Source organism: Penicillium nucicola (genome assembly GCF_028828085.1).
Source record: "Penicillium nucicola strain IBT 29836 chromosome Unknown utg000010l, whole genome shotgun sequence".
In the NCBI taxonomy this organism is placed as follows: domain Eukaryota; kingdom Fungi; phylum Ascomycota; class Eurotiomycetes; order Eurotiales; family Aspergillaceae; genus Penicillium; species Penicillium nucicola.
The window spans coordinates 5,884,702-5,908,906 of record NW_026643134.1 but is presented as its reverse complement, the minus strand read 5'-3'; the positions used below and the strand labels follow the sequence as shown (position 1 = coordinate 5,908,906).

The 24,205-nt window shown below is 49.2% G+C and overlaps 10 protein-coding genes across 10 annotated transcripts; 4 read left to right on the top strand and 6 right to left on the bottom strand.

The window, feature by feature from the left end:
• Positions 1-679: 679 nt before the first annotated feature.
• Positions 680-2,256, bottom strand: lys1 (saccharopine dehydrogenase (NAD+, L-lysine-forming); the record flags this gene model as incomplete). The annotated part of the gene is made up of 9 exons (XM_057133178.1): positions 680-962; positions 1,018-1,165; positions 1,213-1,309; positions 1,360-1,532; positions 1,583-1,609; positions 1,671-1,911; positions 1,989-2,005; positions 2,064-2,144; positions 2,196-2,256. The coding sequence occupies 9 exons, from the start codon at positions 2,254-2,256 to the stop codon at positions 680-682; spliced, it is 1,128 nt and encodes a 375-aa protein (XP_056981166.1).
• Positions 2,257-2,641: 385 nt separating this feature from the next.
• On the bottom strand, positions 2,642-3,401 carry N7511_010800 (uncharacterized protein; the record flags this gene model as incomplete). The annotated part of the gene is made up of 2 exons (XM_057133177.1): positions 2,642-3,210; positions 3,356-3,401. 2 exons carry the CDS (start codon positions 3,399-3,401, stop codon positions 2,642-2,644), a joined length of 615 nt encoding a protein of 204 aa, XP_056981165.1.
• A 2,148-nt stretch (positions 3,402-5,549) lies between these two features.
• N7511_010799 (uncharacterized protein) lies at positions 5,550-6,044 on the top strand (the record flags this gene model as incomplete). The annotated part of the gene is made up of 1 exon (XM_057133176.1): positions 5,550-6,044. The coding sequence occupies one exon, from the start codon at positions 5,550-5,552 to the stop codon at positions 6,042-6,044; it is 495 nt and encodes a 164-aa protein (XP_056981164.1).
• Positions 6,045-6,696: 652 nt separating this feature from the next.
• Positions 6,697-8,006, top strand: N7511_010798 (heme-dependent oxidative N-demethylase family protein; the record flags this gene model as incomplete). The annotated part of the gene is made up of 3 exons (XM_057133175.1): positions 6,697-6,970; positions 7,028-7,713; positions 7,776-8,006. The coding sequence occupies 3 exons, from the start codon at positions 6,697-6,699 to the stop codon at positions 8,004-8,006; spliced, it is 1,191 nt and encodes a 396-aa protein (XP_056981163.1).
• A 125-nt stretch (positions 8,007-8,131) lies between these two features.
• N7511_010797 (homoserine dehydrogenase) lies at positions 8,132-9,310 on the bottom strand (the record flags this gene model as incomplete). The annotated part of the gene is made up of 2 exons (XM_057133174.1): positions 8,132-9,210; positions 9,277-9,310. The coding sequence occupies 2 exons, from the start codon at positions 9,308-9,310 to the stop codon at positions 8,132-8,134; spliced, it is 1,113 nt and encodes a 370-aa protein (XP_056981162.1).
• A 278-nt stretch (positions 9,311-9,588) lies between these two features.
• On the top strand, positions 9,589-10,704 carry N7511_010796 (CCDC174 family protein; the record flags this gene model as incomplete). Its single annotated transcript, XM_057133173.1, has 1 exon — positions 9,589-10,704. The coding sequence occupies one exon, from the start codon at positions 9,589-9,591 to the stop codon at positions 10,702-10,704; it is 1,116 nt and encodes a 371-aa protein (XP_056981161.1).
• A 551-nt stretch (positions 10,705-11,255) lies between these two features.
• On the bottom strand, positions 11,256-13,387 carry N7511_010795 (uncharacterized protein; the record flags this gene model as incomplete). Its single annotated transcript, XM_057133172.1, has 8 exons — positions 11,256-11,338; positions 11,435-11,616; positions 11,669-11,773; positions 11,840-11,951; positions 12,043-12,278; positions 12,333-12,410; positions 12,468-12,905; positions 12,972-13,387. 8 exons carry the CDS (start codon positions 13,385-13,387, stop codon positions 11,256-11,258), a joined length of 1,650 nt encoding a protein of 549 aa, XP_056981160.1.
• A 2,528-nt stretch (positions 13,388-15,915) lies between these two features.
• Positions 15,916-16,404, bottom strand: nhp6 (high-mobility group nucleosome-binding protein; the record flags this gene model as incomplete). The annotated part of the gene is made up of 4 exons (XM_057133171.1): positions 15,916-15,951; positions 16,016-16,140; positions 16,193-16,288; positions 16,341-16,404. 4 exons carry the CDS (start codon positions 16,402-16,404, stop codon positions 15,916-15,918), a joined length of 321 nt encoding a protein of 106 aa, XP_056981159.1.
• A 2,220-nt stretch (positions 16,405-18,624) lies between these two features.
• N7511_010793 (centromere protein H) lies at positions 18,625-19,467 on the bottom strand (the record flags this gene model as incomplete). Its single annotated transcript, XM_057133170.1, has 3 exons — positions 18,625-18,994; positions 19,051-19,222; positions 19,293-19,467. The coding sequence occupies 3 exons, from the start codon at positions 19,465-19,467 to the stop codon at positions 18,625-18,627; spliced, it is 717 nt and encodes a 238-aa protein (XP_056981158.1).
• Positions 19,468-19,678: 211 nt separating this feature from the next.
• atg11 (autophagy protein ATG11) lies at positions 19,679-23,791 on the top strand (the record flags this gene model as incomplete). The annotated part of the gene is made up of 3 exons (XM_057133169.1): positions 19,679-19,746; positions 19,830-19,941; positions 20,009-23,791. The coding sequence occupies 3 exons, from the start codon at positions 19,679-19,681 to the stop codon at positions 23,789-23,791; spliced, it is 3,963 nt and encodes a 1,320-aa protein (XP_056981157.1).
• Between the last annotated feature and the right edge of the window lie 414 nt (positions 23,792-24,205).

Genomic DNA, 24,205 nt, shown 5'->3' with positions numbered 1-24,205 from the left:
TCCAGTGGCCGGCGTTGGTGCGTTGGTGAGAGCGGGCTGGAGAACGGGGGCGCACTTAGGCAAGGATTGAGCGGGTTCGGCCGGGGGGAGAAGAAAGGGAGTGGAGTGAATTCATGCGGAGAAAGACACGAAACTCCAGAATTCGCAGAAATCAGTAAATCCGAAGATCGTCCGGGGGCGTTTCAGGAGGACACATTCCTGGCCCTCGTACTCGCGATATTCTTTCGTCCAATACATTCTTAGTCCAGGCAGCGGGACCGCCACGCTCCGGATATCCGTCTGACGCAGAGATCCCCGCACTCAGGGTTTCAGGGTTGAGTCTGGGGTAAAGCCCACGTTGGCAGTCTTTATACGGCGTAAGCTCAGGCCTCTGCTATATAGCCTTTTGGACAGATCAGGACTGGGGATGCAGGTACTCTGCGAGAAACCAAATGGGAGAGGAATGTGAAGTCAAGCAATTTAGTGAAGATTCAAATAAGTTAATCCATGTATATTTTAATCTTGTCGTTACAATTTCAAATGGACCTTGCGGGTGCAGCCCTTCTAGAAGGAGATTCTACGTGGTTATAGATTATGCCAACATGATGGAATTGTGAACATGCAACTTTTGTGGTATTTTCTCCTAATCGGATTCTATCAATGTACCATCAAATCAATTAACTTCATCGTAACCCTGAATTTAAACCTGGTACTCCTTGGGAAGAGTGGCAACCTTCTGATCAAAGAGCTCCTCGGCCTGCTTCCAGACCCGAGCGTTGGCCCGGTCGTTCAAAGTGAGAAGACTGGGCAAGAGAGCGCTGCTGAACATCTCAGAGCTCTCACGGGGGAGGAGAGAGGGCAGGTGATCAATGCTGATCACGCTGAGAGGAGGGCCGTTGGATTCGGGAAGGTTGACGGGCACGGTAGGCTTGTCGAATGTGGTGGTGATGTCGTAGATGGGAATAGGGTTGTGGGGGTTGGTGCTGTTGATAGTTAGCTAGGTGAACATGCGTATCAGATCAAGATTTGTCAACTTACGTGTCGGCGCTGACGTCGCAGACAACGCTCAGGGTTCGGTTGGGCTTAGAAAGCGACTCGGGGCTGACGAAAGGTGGAATCTTGGCAGAGAGGTAGATGCAGTTGACGAAAATATCAGCCTGGTGAGAGATTGCCTCAAAGGGACCACCTAGAATCAGTTAGTTCGGCACTTTGATTATAGGTATAGTAACGAACCTCCGGCGGTCTCGGCCATATCCCACTCGATGATGTTCTCGGCGGGGATACCAACATCGCGAGCCAACTGAACAGCACCACTGCCGCAGCGTCCAAGCTAGGAGTTGTCAGATAATGAATACCTCTGTTGGTCGAAAGAGTACTCACGGCTCCAATTACAAGGATCTTGGGCTCCTTGCCAGCGATCTTCTTGCCAGCCTCAAGAGACTTCTTGACAGACTCAATCAGGCGGTCCTGGTTGGCATAGGGGACCTCAGCAGGCAAAGACTCGTTAGGGTTGGTCTGTTGCCAAGCCCAGTTCTTCACGGCCAAAGCAGATCCTATCAGTATCTTAGTATTGAGTCCAATCGTGATATTTAAGTGTATGTACCTGCGTAACCAGCAGACCATCCGAAGGCTGTGGAAAAGACGTATTTTAGTAAATTGGATTAAAGACCAGAAGAAGTGTGAGCTCTTACCAGCAACGCGACGTCCAGAGTCATCAGTGAGGAACTCCAGGTCAAGCAGTGTGCCCTTGCCCCGAGGCCAGCGGCTGAGAACCTTCTCCCAACCACCCTGCTGCTTGAAGCAGTGGGCGAAAGTGACGTGGACATGCTCCAGAGGGAAGTCATCCTCGGGCAACTCCTTGAGACCCAGAATGACGGCATCCTTAGGGGCATCCTTGACCCAGGAACCTTCCGCGACGAGAGGAGCTCCGATCTATATTTGACGGTGTTTAGAACGAGATCCAGGGAGAATACGAATCACCGCATTGACGTTGGGAGAGCACGGCGTACCTTGGCGAATTCCTCATCTAGAGTACAATTAGCCATTGAGTCCGATCAATTAGTTGTAGTGAAACTGAAACATACCATCAAAGATACGCTGGGTGGACCGCTCAACAGTCACATCATATCCAGCATCAATCAATGCCTTGCAAGTAGTGGGAGTCACTGGGTGGTTTAGCTCCTACTCATCACCGCCATTGTAGAGAAGCAACTCACAGGCAGACCGCGCCTCAGCGGGCTTGGTCTCAGCGCGCAGCCAAATCTTCTGTCCAGACATAGTGATATTGTAGTTGTAAATGCCAAAGAAATTGTTAAAGAAGTCAAGCAATTAAAAGTGACCGCCAATGACACACACTTGCCCCTCCGGTGATAGCGGGGGGACGTGGTTATTCCGTTCCGATGAAATGACTCAGCCCGATGATCGGCCTCTTGGGGGAAATTAGGGCAACGAAGATGTGTCTACCGATGTTAAGTTACCGTTCGTTTCTACGAGATTCAAAATCAGATTTAGTTGTGTTGGCACAAACAAAACCATCAAAATAATTGGTTACAATTTTCATGGTGAAGCCCGTGTACAGCTATAACCATGAGAAGTCCGTGAGTATGCATCACTCATTGGATCAAGCATGACAGCCGAGGGCCAACGGTCACTAAGGACAGAACTAAGCACCCTTTGTCCGGCTACGGGTGCGGCTTCCAATGCTGTCTCCCGGAATAACCTTCTTCATAACATCCTTGATCTTGTCCTTCGTGTGTCGACCTTCCTTCTTTTGTTCATTGCTTCCATTCTTTGTATCCGAGGGAGCACGACCATTTGATCCTGAATCAGGCTTCTCATCTGTCTTCTGCTTCTTAGAGTCACGTTCTTCAGTTGACACAGGTACAGTTTCTTTATTCTCGACAGGCACAGTTGAGTCGGGAGCCTCAGACGCATCAAGATCACGCTTGACACCTGTCACTGGTTCGATGACAGGTACTTCATCCTTGGGTCCAATTGTATCTCCGGTGTCATTGGTTACAGCAGTGGCATTGTCAACCCCAGATGATACAGGCTCAAGCGGCTCTGTCTCTTGAGCCACTGGTTTGGGTGCATCCGAGCTGGGTACCTCTGAGGAATTATTGTTGACAGCAGGCTTTGCTGTTTCAGGGACATCGGGTGCGCTGTCCGTCTGTGTTGTGTTCAACGTGTTTTGGAATGCGTGCGAATGGTCCTCGACGATCTGGGCCGTCTCTAGAACACTTAGTCAGCATCTAGCACAAGTATCATAGATGCATGGATGCAAAGAAAAGCCATTCCGTCTCAAACTCGTGAGGCTGGGGCGTAGTATTCGGCTAAACCAGCATCAATGAACACACCAATAGATATAGATACATACCTGGAGTTGTAGAGGGACTCTGTCCGACAGCTGCTTCAGTCGCCATAGTGAATAGATGATGTCAAGTATCGAGAGGGTGCTTCGTAAAATGAGCTGCGATTGAGTGGGAGGAGTATAGTGGGTAGAATGCGACTGAGATGATTATGGAGAAGAAGTCAGAAGAAGAGAAGAGAAGCTGCGGAGAAGTCGGTTGATTTGGGGGGAGCATGAGGTGAGGTCGCTCGGTGACGTACTTGAGACCGGAGACGTTAAACTCCAGCTGATTCGCTGCTTCAGCTCTCCACGTCGCGAAGTCGCGCAAATAGCGATTGGATGGTCAGTACATGGGTATATCCCTCCGATATACAGCAGGGGCTATAATTCTGGGTATGTCACTGATCGAGCGTTAAATCTGACATTCCTGAAATAACGAATACCTCTACGTATTTTTTTTGTTTTTTTGTTTTTTCTTGCCTTAGTTTTGTCTTGGTTTTGTCTTTCTTTAGCTTTACTTTGGCTTTACTTTGGCTTCACTTTGACCTTTCTTGCTCCGCCTCTTCACCCCCACTACCGACAGCCTCAGTTCTTACCATGGTCCGAAATCGAGATTCATAGCAGTCAACCTCATTCGCAGGGAACCTAAGTAGCTCGAGCTTTTGGCAATCTTTGCTGCCGGGACTCTGTAGTTTGAAAGAATTTACAATACTGTTGCACACTTGGACATTTCATGTCACTTTTGCTAACATTAAGTAGGCTTGTAGGAGAGACAATGTAGATAGTGATCAGCTTCGAGCTACTTCTTGGGGCCCATGATCAGATCAATTAACCCTCAACACGCAATTATAAAATATCTCAATCGACCTGCCTCCAAAAAACCCCCTTATTAAACAGACACCGAGCTGGAGTAGACGGAACTTGTGCAGTCAAGTATACTATACATACTAGGACCAATGCGGCTAGTTCATGTTGCATTGCGATCATCGGGTTCAAACTGCCCCTGCTATTTAGAGACACCATTCCTTCATAATGATGAAATGCGTCTCATTGAGTGCATCCATGGTATTTCTGAACCTTTAGAAGATTATCGTGCTAGATATTACTCCTTAGTTCACCTTGAGGACATATTGCACAAGAAAAAAATCGGATTGTTAGATAACGTGTGTTTGGTCTGTTTTCCACATTGAAGTAGGCTGAAGATACAGGGACATGCTCTCGTTTCTCCTGTTACTGTTAAGATCGCATTTCTCTTTCTCTCGGGTTCGAGTTATAGTTTGGACCTTTTGCCCTCATCCACCCATCGAAACTGCTTGCAATTGATCCAGGGAACCCTTGGGAAGCTTTGGTTCTGGAATGAATGGATAGTTTTGATTTATATTGGACCTCATGATTATATCCTTGTCCTGTGTTCCGAGCTATGAACTCTGATGTTGAAGCAATAATCGGAAGAATCCAAACTACTCAAATTATATCCGCAAGACTTCGGCCAATATAGCACTAGAGCTTAGTTATCATCAATCCTGGGGTTATATATTAGCAAGAAACTACAGACTGGCTTTGGCAAAGAAATATCGAGAAGCTGATAGGCTTCCTTGAATTAGTGCTGCAGGAACGTCCGGAAGACCGAGAAGCCACTGCCGGACTTCTCAAGTTTTGGTTTTTTTACTTGAATGAAGAGGTGAAATGGCAAATTTAGATTCTCTCTTCTAGTTAAAGTTACTGCGTACAATCATTTCAATGTTGAAAGGACACTGCGTTAGCTAAAGCAAATCCTGCGCGATACCTAAATAGGAAATTTGAAGATGAATGCGAACGTCGAGACAGCTGAGTGCGGATAATCGATATTTTACTTCTAAGTGCGCTGTATTATATAAGATACCACAATTGATTACTGATTAGGCACCTCTGAAATACATCACATTGGCACACTCGGGCATCTCCAGGGTTGCGTGACAGATTGTTCCTGAGTCCCGAGATCACCAATCAAAAGGAACCAATAAGGGGCCCGTGCGACTAGGCTCTCAACAAAGGTCCTAGACACACAATCATGCGATACAGATCAAAATCCCTATCAAGTCTACAGTTGGCAGTTGACAGTGGACAGTGGACAAAAGTGTGGCTCAAGCCTCAAAGCGGCGAGCAGGGATAGCCCCACCCAACGCGCGCTAGATATAGCTGTACAGTCCCCCGAGACTCACCACCTCCATATCCACCCCTCATGGCGTGGTACTCAATCCTTCCACAGGAATTAACCCACCTGGAGAGCTGGGCCGCTCGTGTCTTCGTATGTTGCGCTCCCTTTCCCGAACTCCCTATGACGCAGCTGCTGACCTACCCCGGATTTTCGCAGTTCGTCCTCGGTCTAATCACCATCGGCCCCTGGGCTTTCCTCATCCTCCTTGATGCAACTATATGGCTTTATCGCATGATTCTCTGGGAATTCCCTGGGATTGGAGGACGCGCTCGGGGTCAACAGCGTCCGCGCGCACCGAGCTTGAATGAACGGCCGGATGGGCAGCGGAGGGCCTTCAAATTGCGCGGCGTGGAGACAGATACTGGGGAAAGCGATGGGGACCAGAGTGTGGAGTTCAGATCAAGGAGAGAGAACGATCGCGAGGAATCTCGAAAAGAGAATGTGAACCCTGTCAGTGGTGTCAATCCACCTTCAAGTGGAGATGGGGTTCTGAAACATAGGGGCACGAGTCTGAATTGACGACCTGCTTCTCTCCAAGTGAGAAATGACGACGCTTATGATTTGATTTTGTTATTTCTTTTTGGGGGTTGTTTTCTGTCTGCGCATCTGGGACTCCTGTGGGTTCCATGGTCATGGATTTTAGCCTGTTTATCGTTATACCTACGAGCATTGTCTGTTTGTCTGTTTTTTATCATCATAGGAGTATGTCTCCTCTTTTCATTGATTCCATTGGCATCTCATTGCTATCATCGGATATTACGACTCGGAGGTTTGTCACTGACACAATCGGGAACTGTACCTTTATCTCTCCCTGGCACTTCTACTTCTACTTCATGTAGGGTTGTGCAACGATACTCGCACAATGGAAGTTATTCTTATCCAGACTAATATCGGCTTCTCTATCTGTATAAGTTATAAGATGTTATCTAGATATCAACCCCACCAAGTCGATTCGGCTGTGTGAGTCAATGAGCGGCAACCAACGGACCATTCCACCAGTCAACGTGAAGGGCTCTTGATAAGCTCCAACCGGAGTTGATTGTCACTGCGGAGTCCATGCGGAGTAGAAATGAGGTGGAAGGTATAAAATCCTTTGTCCAACGGGCTGTCATCTACCCTGTGCTCTATAGTTATCTATCCGTACTTCACACATACAGTCAACCCTACAAGAATGGCGGAGCTTCTACACAATAAAATGGATCTGGTCGGACCATGGCACACCATGCCTTCTATAAGTTATCTGCTCGGTGCTCTTATCATGGGACTGTGTCTCGCAGCCTGGAGAGTTCGACAATACCGTTATACTTGTGCGACAATGGAAGAGCCAGCTCTATCGGAAAAGAAGGACCCGGTCATTACGCCTCTAGAGGGGTTTAACTGGGAGAACACAGAGCCATTGCAATTTCGACCATTCAAAGGCAAGGATAAATTTAATTTGACTATGTGTGAGTACTTTTCATTCTGCCATGGTTTCAATATATATACTGACTGACATCTACAAGCAATTGAGTACCTCGACCCATCAGAACTAATCCCAATGGACAAAACATACCAAGAGCGCCTAAACCTCCGCAAATCAATCCTCAACGAACACCATGACATAGTAGTCGCAGTCAACGACAGACCAGAAACCCAAGATCCACGCACCCGCGCCGCCGTCAGCGAGCTTTACACATTTATACTAGGCAAATACCTACCAACACGCTACCCAGATATGTTCAAACTAAAAACCAACGACTCGCTCACCACCTTTGAAAACCTAGTGACAGGCGCAACATACCCAACAACGCTATCCCCAAGCACACCAACAATCCAAGCCCTAGAAATTCTAACACAAACCGTCGACGAGGAATTCCTAATCCTCCTCCCAGAACTATCCCCAGAGAATGGCGACCAACCAAAATACATACTGCAGGCCTACGCAGCCTGTTTCCCATCTGGATTCAATACACGCGAGAAACTCGGTCTACGGCTAGCTGATATCCACAAGCCCGTGCCGGGATATAAAGAGAAGATCGAGCGCAGTATGGATCGATTCTTTGCCCGAATTGAGGTTGGGAAGTTTGTTCGGAGAGTTAATTGGAGTGTTACTATCGCCACGGATTTATTCGCTGCGTTTGGGGGGACACATGCCGCTGTGGGGAAGAAGGAGGATGCTATTCAGCCTGGGATGTTGAATGTTGATGAGGTGTGTATTGGTCGGACTGGTGGGTTGTGATTGAGAATGTAAGGGTGCTGACTTTTATATAGACTGTTCTTCGGTGTGAGCGGCAGACTTTGCATCGGATGCCTAGGTCCGAGGCGCTCGTCTTTGGTTTTCATACGTATACATATCCGATGAGACAGATTAAGGACGAGGGGCTTGGGGAGGATATGGCTGTTGCTGTTGATGGGCTAAGGAAGGGGAATGTGCCTGAAATGCATGTTTATAAGAGGGGGGATGTGTGGGGAGAAGCGTTGAAGGAGTTCTTGCGATCATAGATATAGCATAAGAAGGTGAATAAACGTGGTTTGAGAAGATCTTGGTTTTTATTTTTATTTTTATAAGAATCTTTTCATATACAACGTTACGATCGGCTTTATTTTTGGACCTTGATATCTAGCATTTAACGCAGACGCTCAACAACCTTGAGCAGATCAGCGGAGACACCCATGGCGGTAACATCACCACCGGCACCGGCACCCTGGACAATGAGGGGGTTGGCGCCGTACCGCTTGGTGTAGAAGCTGATGATGTTGTCACTGCCCTTAAGACCAGCAATAGCGCTGTCCTTATCGAAGTACTGCAAACCAACCTTGACGGCCTTGGCGGCAACGTCAATGCTGCCAACATAGCGGACTACCTTGCCCTGCTTCTCAGCAGTGTCCTTGATGTTGGCCATCTGGGCATCAAACTCAGGGAGACGGGTCATGAACTGAGTGATACCATCGGCAGAGGAAGGAAGGGATTCGAGCTCGGCGGGGATGAGAGACTCAATAGGGAAAGAGTCGGGGCGGGAAACCTCAAGACCGGCAAGACGAGCGAGGATAGTAAGCTTGCGGGCAACATCCATACCGTTCAGGTCATCGCGGGGATCGGGCTCGGTGTAGCCAAGCTCCTTAGCCTGAGCAACGACAGCACTCCACTGAGCATTGGAGGAGCCGGAGGCGGGGGCAAAGTTGTTGAAGAGGAAGGAAAGAGTGCCGGAGAAGACACCCTCGATGCGGGTCACCTCGTCACCGGTGGCCACGAGGTCCTTGAGAGTTGAGAGGACGGGGAGACCAGCGCCGACGGTGCTCTCGTGATAGACGAGGGCATTGCCCTCGGCAGCAGAAGCGAAGATATCCTTCCAGAGGGAAATGTCATCGGAGAATCCCTTCTTGTTAGGGGTTACGACTGACACGCCCTTCTTGAGGAATGTGGGGTATTGGCGGGCCAATGCGATGTCAGAGGTGTTGTCGACCAGGATGGCGCGACCAGGGGCGGAGGCAAGGTATGTGGCAATCTCCTCAGCCTGGAGGGCACCCTTCTTGATCAAGGATGGAGCAGCAGAAGCAGTAGCCCAGTCGGCGGCGGGGATGGCCGGCGAGTAGGCAGGGCTAGGGGAAAGAAGGGTCTGGGAGGAGCGAGCAAGGAGGACGAGCTGGGGGGCATTGGGCAGACGGGCAAGCTGTGAGAGGAAGGCAGTGCCAACACCTCCAACGCCTGGTTGATTATGATTAGAATTCAGTCCCAAATGTTCAATGCCATATCATGATGAGGGGTACTTACCAATGACACCGAGGTAGATAGGGTTAGCAGACATAGTGTATGCTAAATGATTGAACTTTTGAAAAATTCCGAATCAATTGTTGCTTCTAAGGCTCAATTAAGAGTTAAAGTATCAGATCAAAGCTGAGAAACACTTCAATTGAGTCAAACGATCGGATATCAGGTGCGGGGCTGCGAATATCGGCGTTAGTCATCGGGCAGAACTATACGGCGGTGTGCGATTGCGCCTTATCGATAAGCTCGCTGCCATGATTATCAGAAGTCAACTTAACATCCTCCAGGCACCCTGCCTTCGAGACAATCTTCCCAACAATGTCTGCAGACAAAAACTCGTCCCTTTATGGGCAGCGTCGCCAGAAGACCCAGTCTAACGAAACAACATCCTCTAACCTGGCCTTTGCGTCCCAACTCTCTTCACTCATCTCACAAGATTCCAACTCCAGCTCCAAACAGGGTCGTCAGCGCCCTTCCAAGAACCCAAAGTCAGACATATTTTCGAAGCACAACAAAGGATCCCTCAAAAGAGCCGCAGCTGACCTCGCGGATGACAATCGGGCACTGAAGCAGGTCCACAAAAGCAGCAAGGACCTCGATGATGTCGACGCCAGCACTCTGGGCCGATCCCGTCGCCGGATGGACGAGAAAGCGCGGATATACGATGATATGAAAAAAGGGCATCATCTCGCCGATGACAGTGACGATGATGAGCAGTACGATGCATCCAAGCCGGAAGATTACCTTGCGCGACTGCGGCGCAAAGAAAGAGAAGGACTAGTGGACTTCGATCGCAAGCACGCAGATGAAGAAGAGAATAAACAAGATCTATCGGATGATGACAATGCCTCGATAATTTCTTACGAAGACGAATTTGGCCGAACGCGTCGTGGAACGCGTGCCGAAGCCGCGGAAGCTTCCAATGCTATTGATGAGGCGAATGGTGGGAGAGTTGGCAAGGAACGTTGGCGACCTGCCCGTCCTGAGAATCTTATCTATGGAGCTGCTGTTCAAGCTGAAGCTTTTAACCCCGATGCTACCATCACGTCACACATGTCTCATCTTGCTGCTCGCCGTGACCGTTCCGCTACACCGCCTGAGCAGAAGCATTATGATGCTGAATGGGAAGTACGGAACCGTGGAACTGGATTTTATGCTTTCTCGACCGATGAGAAGGATCGTGCTCAACAGATGGAGGAGCTCTCTCGGGTTCGAGAGGAAACCTTGAACAAGCGCAGATCGAACAAGGAACGGCTGGAGCGGCGTGAGGCTAAAATCAAGTGGAGACTAGAGAAAATTGCGGAGTTGAAGAACAGGAAGATGGCCGCTCAATTCATGACGGAGCTTGAGAAAACTATCATTCCTACCCAGAAAGGCGAGCAGACCGACAGCACTGAACAGGCCGACAACGCTGCACTGGGAAATGCCGAATAGTCGGCAATCCTGAGAAGCTCGGCAGTCGGCAATGTTAATAGGCAAACCTGAACAGCCGATAGTGTGAAAAAAAAAACGATACTGGGAGGACTGAGTGAACTCTTTAAGCGCCCTCACACACTATGGCACCCTACACTCAAAGTCACCCCTTCACATGTCTTGATTATTATTTATGATACCCCCATGTATGATTACAGCGAAGCAAATGCAAACACCTTGTTTAATTGATTAGATTGGAGTAGTACCTCACGTGTTCCGGTATATCAATCCACAATTAGACCTAAACTATGCCAGGACAACACCGGGCACCATAGACAAAGCCGATCTCCGAACAACGGAGAGGAGAAGCAATCAACTCAACGATCATCATTCAGCATTCAACGCTCATCATAATTATAGAAAGAAAGATTCCAACGACTTTTAATCCGATCATCACAATCATAACATCATCTCATCACTCATAACAGCAAAAGTCGAATCGGTGCAACGCAAGAAAAAGCAAGGCAAGGCAAAGCAAAACGAGGCAAATCTCATCAGGATAAGATCATTAGTTAACGTCGTTTGGTATAAGATCTATAAAGCTCATGCACGATATCAAGGAATCCCTCGGCATCTAGACCACACCATTTCACACCTGTTAGCCAATGATACATGAACATAATACACATGCGCATGTAAACGCACATGTGTATCAATGGTAAGTAATAGATAGAGTAGAAACAGAACGTACCAGCCGCACTTGTAAACTTCAAAACATGATCTCCGTGCCTGTTTTTCGGGAGCGAGTAGTCCTCTGCCGAAATAAAGACAACAGGTTTCAGATTGCGGATGTGGATCGTTGCTGCGTCGTATTGGTGAAATAGGCGTGGCTTTTCAATGTGTTTTGTTATGAAAGCTGTCCACACTGGTGTTCTATGACCAACCGTTAAGTCTGTAAATAAAATGGGACGAAATATTCACTTACTGTCTCGTGTCGCCGTCCATTATTGATGATTGAAGACGTACGGCCCCGGTTTCTAGGTCTTGGTAAATGCGGAGGGCGTGGGGGTATTCGTCGTCGTTGATTTGACTATTTGTCAATCTATTAGCTCACCGCGTTTTGTAATGTGGTTCATTGAGGCGTGAATATTCTTACCCTCCAAAGATTTCATCTTCGTCTTGGAGTTCGTGGTCTAGGATTTGACGCGGAGGATGGCCTTGGTCCTGGGAGCGGAGAGCGATGAATGTATTATGAAATAGGACCATATCTGAAATCAACGAAAGAGTTAGCGTATCCATAACCTATAAAGAAAGACACACAATTCATATCTCTGCCTGGCGAAGTTTGAAGATACTAACCTTCCATAGTGGTAAACTTAAGCAAAGTCCACAGAACAAGCTCAGTTCCAGATCTGCGCCGTCTACACAATCGCAGACAAGATCGCTCCCGCAAGATCTCCAGCAAGTTGAGAGGAAGACAGAAGTATTCACTTGGTCTGCTACCGCGGCGAGGGGTTTTGCACATGATTCGGGCTCTGTTGTCTTTTTCTCGCAGCCAGAATGATACGCTCATGTCTGAATCGTCATTGACATTTCTGGTCATAAATCTTTAGTGATGGCCAGAATTGGGATCTGAATTATCTGCTTACAGCTTTAGGAGTTCTTCGAAGCCCTTTTCTCGGATTGCTTGTTTGACGCCTGGATGGTCTTCTCCTCGGCAACCAGATCTATAGCCAGATGCATTAGCGATTGTTAGTGAGTGTTATAGAGTAGTGTACACTCACATCTCAGATACGGATGGAAGAGGAGTTTTCGTATCGCAAGTTCCGTATACATCCTTTGCCCAGTGGTATTTGACAGTGTCAGACGCCGTGGAGCGACTTGTGCCATTCGTAGCAGTGGTTGCAGTCGTAGAAGTTGGCGGCGAGAGAGGGACATCCGGAACAGAAGGCGGAAAGTCCGAGAAATTGCCCGAAGATGGCGACAGCGGCGATGTAGGAGATGCATGAGAAGGGCGCTTACGGTCGAATGATCTTTGCCGGCGACCAGGATTGGGTCTATGATCATTGGCAGGACTATGCGTCTCAGTGCTGCTGCTGGACGGATGCCGACCACCCATTGACATGCGCCCAAGTTGAGAAGCGAGTCGGCTGTCCTGGATGGAGAGGAGGGTGTTCATGCCATTGCGGAGGCCATCGAGGAGCGGCGAGCTGTAATATTTACTGTGGATGACAAGTATAAGTACAGTTTCGTCTTGGGTCTACAGTTATCTTTGGTGGGCTACCTACTCTTTCGCCATCTCGCTTAGCTCTCTAAGCATTGCCTTATACTTGGCCAGGCGGGTCGCGAGAGTATATCTCGATTCATCCCAGAAGAATCGACTGAGCGAAAGCCATATGTGCTTGTAAGTATCCGGTACAATCGCTGGGCCGCTGAGACGACCGAAGAAGTTGACAATATCCTCGAGCGTGTATTTCAAACTTGCTTGCACCATGCTCAGATCGGGCTGGATGCGGGCAAGATTGATCTGCAGGCGGTAATCCTTGCCCAAGTCCTCCAGGATTGAGAGCAGAGAGCTTATGGCGTACAAGTCGGCGATAAGCAATCTGACCTCGGAGGAAATCTCAGGGACTGGACCCCGGAAGTTGGCGAAGCCAGCGGCGACATCCTCGGCGTGCTCAGCAGATGTGCGCAGAGCCATCATAGAGATGAGTCCATGGAGGGGGGAACGTTGGAGGGGTATAAAAGCCAATAAGCTCAGATAGACACAATTAAGATTGTTGAAAACCCCTCACGTGTGCGGCTCTGGACAGGGTTTCTTGAGCGTTTGACGTGTTCAAGCGGGAATGGCGGGGCATAGTGGAGTTTGGTCTGCCTCTGCATCTGCAACTATTTGCGAGTGAACAGAAACAAAGACTTGGGAGATAGAGACAGAGACCACGATCTCATAGTCACCGGATTGTCTTGGAGAGGTTTCCATGGTTCATAATTGTAGCCCTAAATGTGGAGAAGACAGGATCCTGGTTAGACTGGTAGACTGGTAGACCCTTGTCTAGACTGGTGGCAACCCAAATAGCGGTAAGTATAGACAACATATCAAGTGTGGTCAGAACAAGCGAACCGAAAGAGAAAAATAAAAAGGGCAGAAATGACCAAGCAGACAACCAATAGCAGATGAAGTAAGTGCTGAAGGCAACAGTGGACGCCTAATTGATCAAAATCCGATTAACTTCCAGGATTGTCTGGCATGTCGATCGGGATTATTCACCCGATTCTTGAAGGGTTCGCTCATTGGTTCTTAAACATGATCTGGGAATATGTTCTGCAGATCCAGGGTGTAGTCTCCTTAGGCAAGGCTGTCGCTTATGGCATACAGCATAAGATATCTCAGAATGCTTGCCAAGTTCTGTCATATTCATCAAAAATTCGCCGTACAGACATGTGGAAGGGGTTTTTGCATGTGCCCTATAACACAATGAAGGCAACTGATGATCCGAAGCGCCTATCGGAGGCGGCCGGAGCCTGACACTGCGAGGATGTCAAGGTCGGGTCAGCTGCGACACCGAATCGGATGTGTGAAGTCCTATCCCTCGCACCAAATGAAACACCTGCTGTACGTGAGAAATGAGCCTGGTAATAGAGCTCAATTGTCATGCTATACACGATGCCTCATGCATGTACCGACAGCCGCTTGTCGTCGACTAGGGCTAGTTCTCCCACAGCCCCGGGACAGCTCGCAACGACGACAAACGAAATCGTGGGCCGTCATTGGTAGGACCGGACTTTGGATGCCCTAGATCATGACGACGCCAGAGATCACCTCAAGACAGTCTAGCTTCACTGTTGACATGAGCTGTCCAGTCTTAGCATTGACATGGATCAGAACCTGCCCGCGCTTGTAGAATTTTCCTGCCAAACATGCCTGCTGGTCCCAGAATCAAATCGCTGCATTGTACCCTGGGATGCCAGAACCCTCCCTCCCTTCACACCCATTGTATTGTCCTTCACCCTGAGCCCCCTCCTGCCTCCAGCCCTCGAAATATTGATGGCTCCATCTTGGAGTATCTCCTTTCCAAGCTCATATCGGCTGCACGGTTGTGTCTTCGTCTCGGAAGAGTTTCGAATAACCTATCAATTCTTTTCCGGGGCATAAACGAAGCTGTATGTCCTCTTTTCTGACCACCAGGAAGTGCATGCATGGTAGGCAAGTCACCGAGAGCTCGTCTTAGAGCCTCCATGCATCTCTTGAACTGGGCTCTCTTTCGTCCCGATTGTGGATTGTATCGTGATGCTCGGCGTTTCGTGACAGTGGCTGTTATACGTGTACGGTAGGTTCTCCAGGACTGCCGGGCCTGGGAATTTGTATCGTTTTGTGTCTTGGCTGATCAGAACGGTATCGAGCTCGAGGCTTCAAATTCGAGACAAGGTTCTCGGCGATCTAGCTCCATCTCAGGCGGTGCACCTTGTAGAGGATGTTCCTAGATTCAGTTAACGAACTATAACGATCGGCTAATCGGATCGATTGCCGAACATAGTGAGATTTCACCTGGATTGCATTCGACAGAGGATGCTCATAGTTTCGATTGACAAACTGTAACGATCGGTAAAGCGGCTAATCGGCTCATCGGTTTACCGGAGTAGTCGCTGAGGATGGTTAGGATTCACCCAGCGTGCATTCAACAGAGGATGCTCATAGTTCGGGTTGACAAACTGTGACGATCGGTAAATGGGAGTAATCTCAGAATTTGTGGAGTACTCACCCATGATTTATTCAATGTTTTCGGCATTTTCAGCTTGGCTGCTCCAGCAAAGCCAAAGCAAAACAACGTTTAGCCGACCCCGGATTCTTCGAGCGGTCAATGACGCAGGCGGTCAGTTCTTGTGCGGGGCAAAATAAAAGCTCCGGAGCTTGAGCTTGAGCTTGAGCCGAGGTATTGCCGAAGCCGTTCGCGCACAGAAGCTCTACCCTTCTACACTCCGACACCTACAGAGTCTACAATTCAAGCTACACAGCGGAGCTGGATCAGTAAAAGGATCATGTTTCCCATTGAGAAAGTAGTAGCCTTTGATAAAAGCAGGGGAACCATCAGAAGCAAATAAAACCCCTCCGTCATCCTAACCCAGAAGCCGTGCACGAAACCATCCGAAAGAAGAAACCGTGGGAAAATCCATGAAAACTAGAAACACCTTGAGGCCGAAGACGAAGTGAAAATGCGAGGAAAGCATTTGAATTTAGGAGGACTCCTCCTCATCCTCATCCTCAGCCTTCTATTAAACCGTTAGTAAGAGTCACGACAGAGACACAAACACGGGAATGGAAGTCTACACTTACAGCGAGGTAGGCGGCCTTCTCATCTTCGTAGCGCTTCTTGTCAGTAGCAGCCTTGTCATCGTAGGGCTTGCGCTCGGTGGTGCTCAGAGCCTTCCACTTGTCGCCAAGCTGCTTGCCGACCTGGCCTGTAGAAACCGTGAGATTGGATTCACTTCGAATTTTTACCAATTGACTTACCGAAGCTGATGCCGGGGTTCTCCTCGCGAACCTTGTCGCGGTTGTCGTTGGCAAAGAACATGTAAGCAGAGAGACCACGCTTAGGAGCGTTGGGGTCTGCGATGAATCAGTACATGCATCTATTCTGGATCAGGATGAATCAACTTACCCTTCTTGCGGCGCTGAACGCGGGGCTTCTCAGCGGCCTTGCGGGTAGACTTCTCCTTAGGCATTTTGGCTGCAGCAATAGAGTTAGAGCGGGTCACTCTGGCCATGATAGCAATTGCGATATGCGAAAACGAGGTAAAATGGGTGCGAGAGCAACAGGAAATGAAGTTTACGGGCAAGTAAAGAACTGGCAGAGAGAGAGAGGGTGGGGAAGGAAGAGAGAAGAGAGTGTTTGTATCGGGGTGCGCGTGTTGCGAGCGAGTAGTCGCGACGCGCGCATTCGACCACTTTCAGCACTTCCGCGACCGGGAAAAAACAGGAAACGACGAACAAAATTTGCGTACCTGATTTGAAAAGGCAATTGACTGTGTGTGGTAAATTCAGGAAGCTATTGTGTTCCACTCAAGTCAGCTTTGGGACCTTCAACGTAGATTCGCGACCAGATTGCGCCGGCGACACAAAAAAAGACATGGGCAATGAGGTGAAAATAGGTGAAATAAAGGATCAAAAGAATTGGAAAAAAAGGGAAAATTGGTGGTGGTTGAAATGGGAGGGCATAGAGGGCATATAGAATGGAAGATATGCAGTACCTTTTTTTGTATGGGGGGAAGCAAGTTTGTATGGGGGATGGTAGAGAGGAATAGGAGAGGAAGAAGAGTAGAGGGGGGAGGGCCGTAGTAGTAGCAAAGTGAGAGGGGACAATGTAAGCAGGGAATGTACATACGCGTATCTTACACTGCCAGAGTGGCCTCCAGAGCAAACCATGCTTCGTTTAGTCTGAAATTAGACTGCTTGGTGAATTGGCCGGTTTCTTTTTTGCTGCTTCTCTTCTTTTTGGGTCTAATTCTCATGTTTTGTCGACATGTTCTTGATAAAATGCCTGGTAAAGGCCATAATACGTATGAAACGGTACACCCATTCCGGTGGATTGGCGTGGAGAATTACGTCTTGCTTCTTATTAATAAAGTCGCGCAAACATACACGTACGGAATACGCCGTAATCTATCGTAAACGAGTCCCCGTGGCGAGTCCCTGTCGTATTATAATTTCTATAGATCGCTCATGCCCATTGGGACCCTACTGTATGATTCTTCTGTGAACATGAAGGGGACGGTTGGTCTGGTCTTTTGCGTTGCCTGGATCAACCCAAGGCAGCGATGTACGCCGTGTCAACATCATCCAAATGGCCCAGGCAGCGCAAAAAGTAGCGAGAATTCTGGCATGGAAGCACTTTGACAAGGATCATGAGAGAGACATCGCCGTACGATAGCTATCGTTGCCGGTTGGGCGAGATCGTACGCTGGCTGGCCATGTATAGGAACCGGTTTCCGCCCTCAGGAAGAGGTCCCTGGCCACCATTATTTGTACTATACAGTAGACTCCCACGTCAATATGAGCCCAAAGTTTACTCCGGCTCTCGGTGTCAAACCCGCTGTGTGATATATTGTCTAGGCAATCTGTGTAATGGCCCAAACCTAATGCAATGAGAGACCACTGGTAGCATTCAAAGTTCTTCTCTCAGGCAAGGGCGGACGGTTTGCTCAATCATGGCGTGGCGTACCCTTTTAGCGTAACCCCCATAGTCCCCAATTGGAAACACGGCTGCAGAGGTACAGTACTTACAGTAGGTATGGACATTGACCCTCGCGCTATGGGCTACTGCCTGGCCAGGAATAGTCAATCGCCATAGAGACTACAGGTGTTGACAGGAGCAACACAGTTTCAGTACTGAGATAGTACAGTAAATCCTAGTATCATATCAGAGAGTCAGGTATAAGTTAAGTAATATTTAGCATGTCCCAGAGTGAAACACTCTCCAAATGAAGATTCCTTACCGCATCACACCATCAATCACAAGCCAAGCTAAATTCAGGATGTCTTCTCCGTTGGAGCGTATCGCATAGCGCGCCCTGGCCTCCAGTCATAAGTACAGTACTGGAGAGGAACTGAACCAAATGTGGTCCACGGATATCAGTCTCCGCACATTCTTACATACCATACCGCAGTAAGGGAAGAGACTCCGTAATGTATCAGTTCCACGTCTTCCGAGAGGCGTCATAGAATCGCGTATTTGTAATTTTATATATCGCATCCTGGAGTCTAGTCTAAAAGGTGCTTACATTAATCCGCCCTTACTTGTCTAGACCGACATCCTTGCGCAGCGGTGATACGTGTACTGTAATTGTCATTTAGAACCCGTTGATGGAACTGGACAGAAATAGAATCTTGGGTATTGTACGCCTCCACACCCGTGGACTGAACAAACCTGAAACAAAACATAACATTCAGATATCACTCTCATCCAGCACCAGGGCGCGAAGCTTATCATCATCTGCCCAATCTAGTCCACTCCCGACTACAACCGCGCTAGCGATATTCTTCATAGTGTCCCAATGTGCCTTGCGCCCCTTCAGATCCACTTCAAGCTCGTTCAGTTGCGACAGCAACTCAGGATCGTCAAGTCTCTCGCGCCATGATGAATCCTGCTTGGTGAGCTCTAGGAGCTGTCGCACTAGCTCCTGGTTCTCGCGATTGATCTGTAGATTCTTGACTTGCAAGTTTGAGAGCTGTTTCATCACCAGGTCATGTGCCGAGGCTAGGTTCTCGTGTGCGAGCGCGAGCACGTCGCGTCGATTCACAAGACGAAGAAGCGCCCTGTTATCCTCGATAAGACTCGGGTTCTGGCCCAGGGGATTTGCAAGGATACGTACCTCTCAGCAGGGGTTGTAGTCTTCAGGTGAACGGCTTTGAGTATCGGGTCGGTCATGAGGATCGTGGAGACTGCCTTCCTCCTGACCGTGTACGTAGATCGCGCCTCCAAGAGTTCACGTTCCGCGATCGCGAGCTGCTCTTCGGCATTTTCGCCGGAAAGTGATTCCAGATCTGATGAAGAAAATGTGTTAGGAGAAAAAACACTGTGCAGGAGAAATGTCGTGAAGCTATTGGGACATACCCTGTTCGAGCACTGCTTTCTCCAGTTGTTGCTCCTGGGTTTGGTTGTAGAGCTGAAGCACTAGAGCCTCCTTGTCTGATAAGGTCACGACATCGCGAGAGTCATCTGTAGCATAGTCCAGTAAAGTCAGCTCGCCCGGTTGCAGGTGAGGCAATAAGCCATGTTTGGCAGCCATGGCCTTGGATCCCGTGGTGACCGGCGCATGATATGGAGACGGAGGCGGTGGGACAGCTTCCCCGAGGTTGACATCCTACAACCTTCACCAGAGCCCTGGATCAGGGCTGCAGGACTCTCCCTCTTTTAATTTCCTGTACCTTTTTATTGATTTGTTTATATCTCTCTTTACTGACTGTCGAGCTTTTGAGCTCGCTGGTGCGGAGGGGGGTATGTCGTTGCACATCTACATTGCTCACACGGGTGAGCATTTCCTGGCCGATCCAGTAGCCTTCGCATCGTATGTACTCCATCTACTATTGTTCTCGATGGATAGAATCCGATCTTCACTTCTCAACTCTCCAGTGAACTGACGCTGTCTAGTCCGGATGCCTTGAAGTCATGGATTGTCCGAAATACAGCCATTCAACCTCAAAGGCAAATATTGATGACCGCTCGTGGGAAGAACGTCAAGATCCAAACACTTGCTACTGAGGTACGACACCATATATACCAGTGTTCAGCCTTCCCTGTAGTCTGCTAATAATATTGGGCCATCACAGAACGAGATATTCGTATATGACCGGCAATACATCAGCGAGCCCGGTGACGTCGAATTCCCGGAGCTTCCTCCACCGGAACCTTTTCAGCCTAGCACTCCGCCGGCGACCCTCAAAGACCAGAACGACCTTCAGGCATGGCGGAATCTTTATATGGCGCGACGCAGCTGGGCAATGGACCTGTCCAGCCGCTGTGGCTCTATCGATAAGAGCCTACGAGAACATAATGAACGGACCGATGTCATGAATCGTGCGGTGAGCGTGGCTCTCGAGAATCTCAAGTCCCATGTGGGAAATTTGGAGCATCGGTTTCAAGAGGCTCAGTCCTGGGCGAATAACCTCCTCGAAGAGCAAAAGGCCGCCCTGGATGGCTGGCAGCGGGCTCTTTCCACCTTGGACGATATTCCAGCTCGCAAAGACTTCCCTCTTCTCGGACGGCCGTCCACGCCTAAAATGGACAAGGATAGACCAACTGGAACGCTCCGTGATTTTGTCGATGTGGGTGAGGCTCAACGAGCCGGATCTGAGGCAGAGGGTGTGTCATCGGCTTTTGGAAACAATGTCGATGAAATTGGAAACGCCATCGCTGACATTTCCACTGACACCCAACGATTGGTTGACGAGGCGCTCCTTCCGGATGGAGACAGAGTAGATGGACTATTGGAAGAAGTGGAAACGATCGCGAAAAAGATTGGCTCGGACTATGAGCATGTCCTCGGCCTTCCTCACAATAAGACCAATTTGGCCAATATTTCCAGACTGGCATTCAGCCATACCCAAGACCTTCTTCCGTCTTTGTCGGAGATCAGTATCGAGCTTCAGAACGCACTGGAGCATGCCGTGCAGCGTCGAGCAACTGCCGAGAAAACCGCCATTGAGAATATGCGCACTATCTCCTCGCTTGAGTCCCGACTTGCCGATGCACATTCACGATTGGTCAATTTGGACGTGGGTAGCACCGCATTCGACGTAATCTACTCTGTATTTCAGATGCCAATGGTGTATGGGTCTATTCTTATTGAATCAGTGCGGCGGCGGGAGTGGAGTGATAAGATCAAGACTGACTCTCTGACACTGGCCGAAGAGATGGCCATCTTGCGAGACGAGGAACAACGCAGGAGGAAGAAGTGGCTAAAAAATATGAGTGATTTTGTTACTGTGACTGATTCCACAGCTCCCGGACTTGAAGTCAACCTGCAGGGCCAAGATGACGAATGGCCGGAGGTAGCTCGCAAAGAGATCGAATATTATATTGATGATCTCAAGACAAATCATTCCTTGACGAAGGTGGCAGACGACTTGACTCAGCAACTCAAGGAGCTCGATGCACCAAGCCGACAGCAAAGACGACGAGCCAAAGCTTTCAAACAGGGAAGTGTGTTTGATCTGAGCCGAAGTTCTATCCTGCGCGCGGATGACTCTGTACGCAGCTTGCAAGAAGAAAAGACGAAACTTGAAGAGAAGCTTAGAGGGTCAGACAGTCGAGTCCGAAAGCTGGAGGATCTACTTCATCGCCAGAGTCATCTCAGTCGACCTTCCAGCGGCAATTTTGGTGCGCCTGACTTCCCAAGCTCACCAGCATCTCCCCACCCCGATGCACTCTCAAGGCGATCCTCGGTCTCCTCGAGACGAGTCTCAGCAACCCAGTCCCCGGAAGACAAAGCACTTGTCCAGCGCATTGTTGCTCTCGAAGCAGAGTTATCGACGGAGAGAGACGTCGTTCAACGACTCCACAAGGAAGCCCATGCCGAGCGTCAAACTAGCTCTGACAAGTACCAAGAAGCCCAATCTACCAAGAAGGATCTTATTGGCAATCTAGAAGCCCGCCAGCGCGAGTTTGAGGATGAGCGCCGATTCCTAGATTCGGAGCTGAAGAAGTTCAAACTCCGCAACGAAGAAATGGAAGAAGAACTGGATCGACTCATGGATAGCCGAGAGCATGGCAAACAAGAGACCGATGAGCAGATACATCAGCTTGAAATTGAGCTTCAGAACGCTCATGCTAATGCTGCCGACGAGGCACAAAAAATGGTTGATCTTGATTCGAACATCACTAGCCTTAACGAACAAATCAGCGATCTTAATGCCCAGATCCAGACTCGACAACAAAACGAAGATGGCCTGAAGGCGAGAATTGATGAGTTCGAACAGCGCCAAACGGAGTTGAAGCAACATAATCTGGATAACTACCAAGCCCTCGAGGCCGTCTTCATGAACCTCTCTCCTGGAAGCACCGTACCCACGGAACTTCCTGATATCATAAAGTCTATTGAAGTTCTCTCCGAGGGTCTTTCGATCCATGCTCGAAGTGCGGAAACCAATGCCACAGAGGCTACCGCCGAGAACAAGATTCTTGAAGAACGGGTTGCTAAGTTGGAAGCGGAGGCGGAGGAGCGGGCGAAGAACTTTGAAGATTGCGAGGCCCAATTGTCTCGGCTGAACGAAGAGTTTTCACAAGAACAATCGAAGCTTGAAGGTTTGACTAAGGAGTTGGACGAAGAACGCTCCAAGTTCAATGCTCTGCATGATCAAATCACGGCGGAAAAGACTAGCCCTGAAGCCCTACGCGAACAGATTACCGAGGGTGAACGAAAACATGCCGAGCTATCACGGCAACTGGCCGAGTCTGAGGTCCAGGCCCAAAGCTTGAAAGACCAAGCGGCAGAATGGGAAGGCAAAGCTGGCATGACTTCAGAAACGGAGCAACAGGCTGTGGTCCGGCTTCAAGCTCGAGGCATCAAGTCTCACGAACTTTCGAAGCAGCTTTTCGCTCAAGTTGAGAAAGTTGGACGGATTTTGGAACAATTGGGTTTCACGGTTATTCAACAAGATGGCCAACTCACTGTCCAGCGCGCTTCCAAGCTCAGTGCCTCCCTCAGCCTGGGTGAAAGCATCGCCCAGTCAGGTATTGTCTCTATGAAACCAGACGCCGCACTTCTCAGGTGGATGCAGGCAGAAAGCTTGGAAGACGAGGAGACTCAATTCTTGGCTTTTATGCAAAGCTTGGCCCAATTTGATGTCGCCGTGTTTGGAGATGTCATCGTCAAACGCGTCAAGGATATCGAGAACCTAGCCCGCAAGTGGCAGAAGGAAGCTAGAGGATACCGTGATAAATACCATCGAGTCCAGAGCGAAGCACACGATAAGATTGCTTATCGATCTTTCAAAGAAGGCGATCTTGCTCTCTTCCTTCCTACACGAAATCAAGCTATCCGCTCCTGGGCAGCCTTCAATGTTGGTGCGCCACACTACTTCCTGCGCGAACAAGATATGCACAAGCTTCAAGCTCGAGACTGGCTTCTCGCACGCATCACCAAGATCGAGGAGCGTGTGGTTGATCTTTCCAAGTCGCTGAATAGCGTCGCGCTAGATCGCCGATCTCTTGGAGACGCCAGTGACGGTGCCTCTCTGGACGACGAAAATCCATTTGAACTATCAGACGGTCTACGCTGGTACCTCCTCGAAGCCGTAGAGGAAAAGCCTGGGGCACCCGCGACCCCAGGTCTAGCAAAGAGCACAGTTGCCTCCAACAACGTCGATGCCAAAGGTAGCATCCGCCTGAAGCGATCCGCAGATGAAGGGGCCGTTCAAAAGACACTGTCAAGGAGTCTAGACAGCCGCCGTGAAAGTGCCAACTCCAAACGCGGAACGCCTACACCATCTCAGCATGCTGTCGAGTCAACAGCGGAGCTCGTGCGCCCCGCTGAAGCTGATACCGACTCGCAGTCTCGAGAGGCTGCCCCAATTTTCGACGAGGTTCGCCGTGACCTACTCTCCGGCCCGTGAAAAGTAGGATACATATTCATTTCCATCTTTTCCCGGGTCTGCTTTGTTTTTTAAATATCGGGTCTGAAGCTAATACGCTTTCTTTGCCTCAGGATCTTGAGCACTCGTCAGTTAACCCTCCTGGGGGTGTCGCTTCGTCGCCCTCCCGATCCACGTCCGGTCGTCGACAGAATGGTCGGTCTCGTCCTTGGGAGAAGTTGTGGTCGCTTGATTATCGACTTGAGGGCGGCACATGATAAACTGTTGCCCAAGTTGAATGGAGAAGCGGTGCATCCATATTGTTATATTTGGCTCTAACATTTGTTTTGCTTTTTTTCGGCTTCTTTTTTTGTTCTCCAGCATTAAGACTGCGGCTGTTGGTTCTCATTTACGAGTCATTTGCTTTTGTCATTTTATTTCAGATACCCAACAATG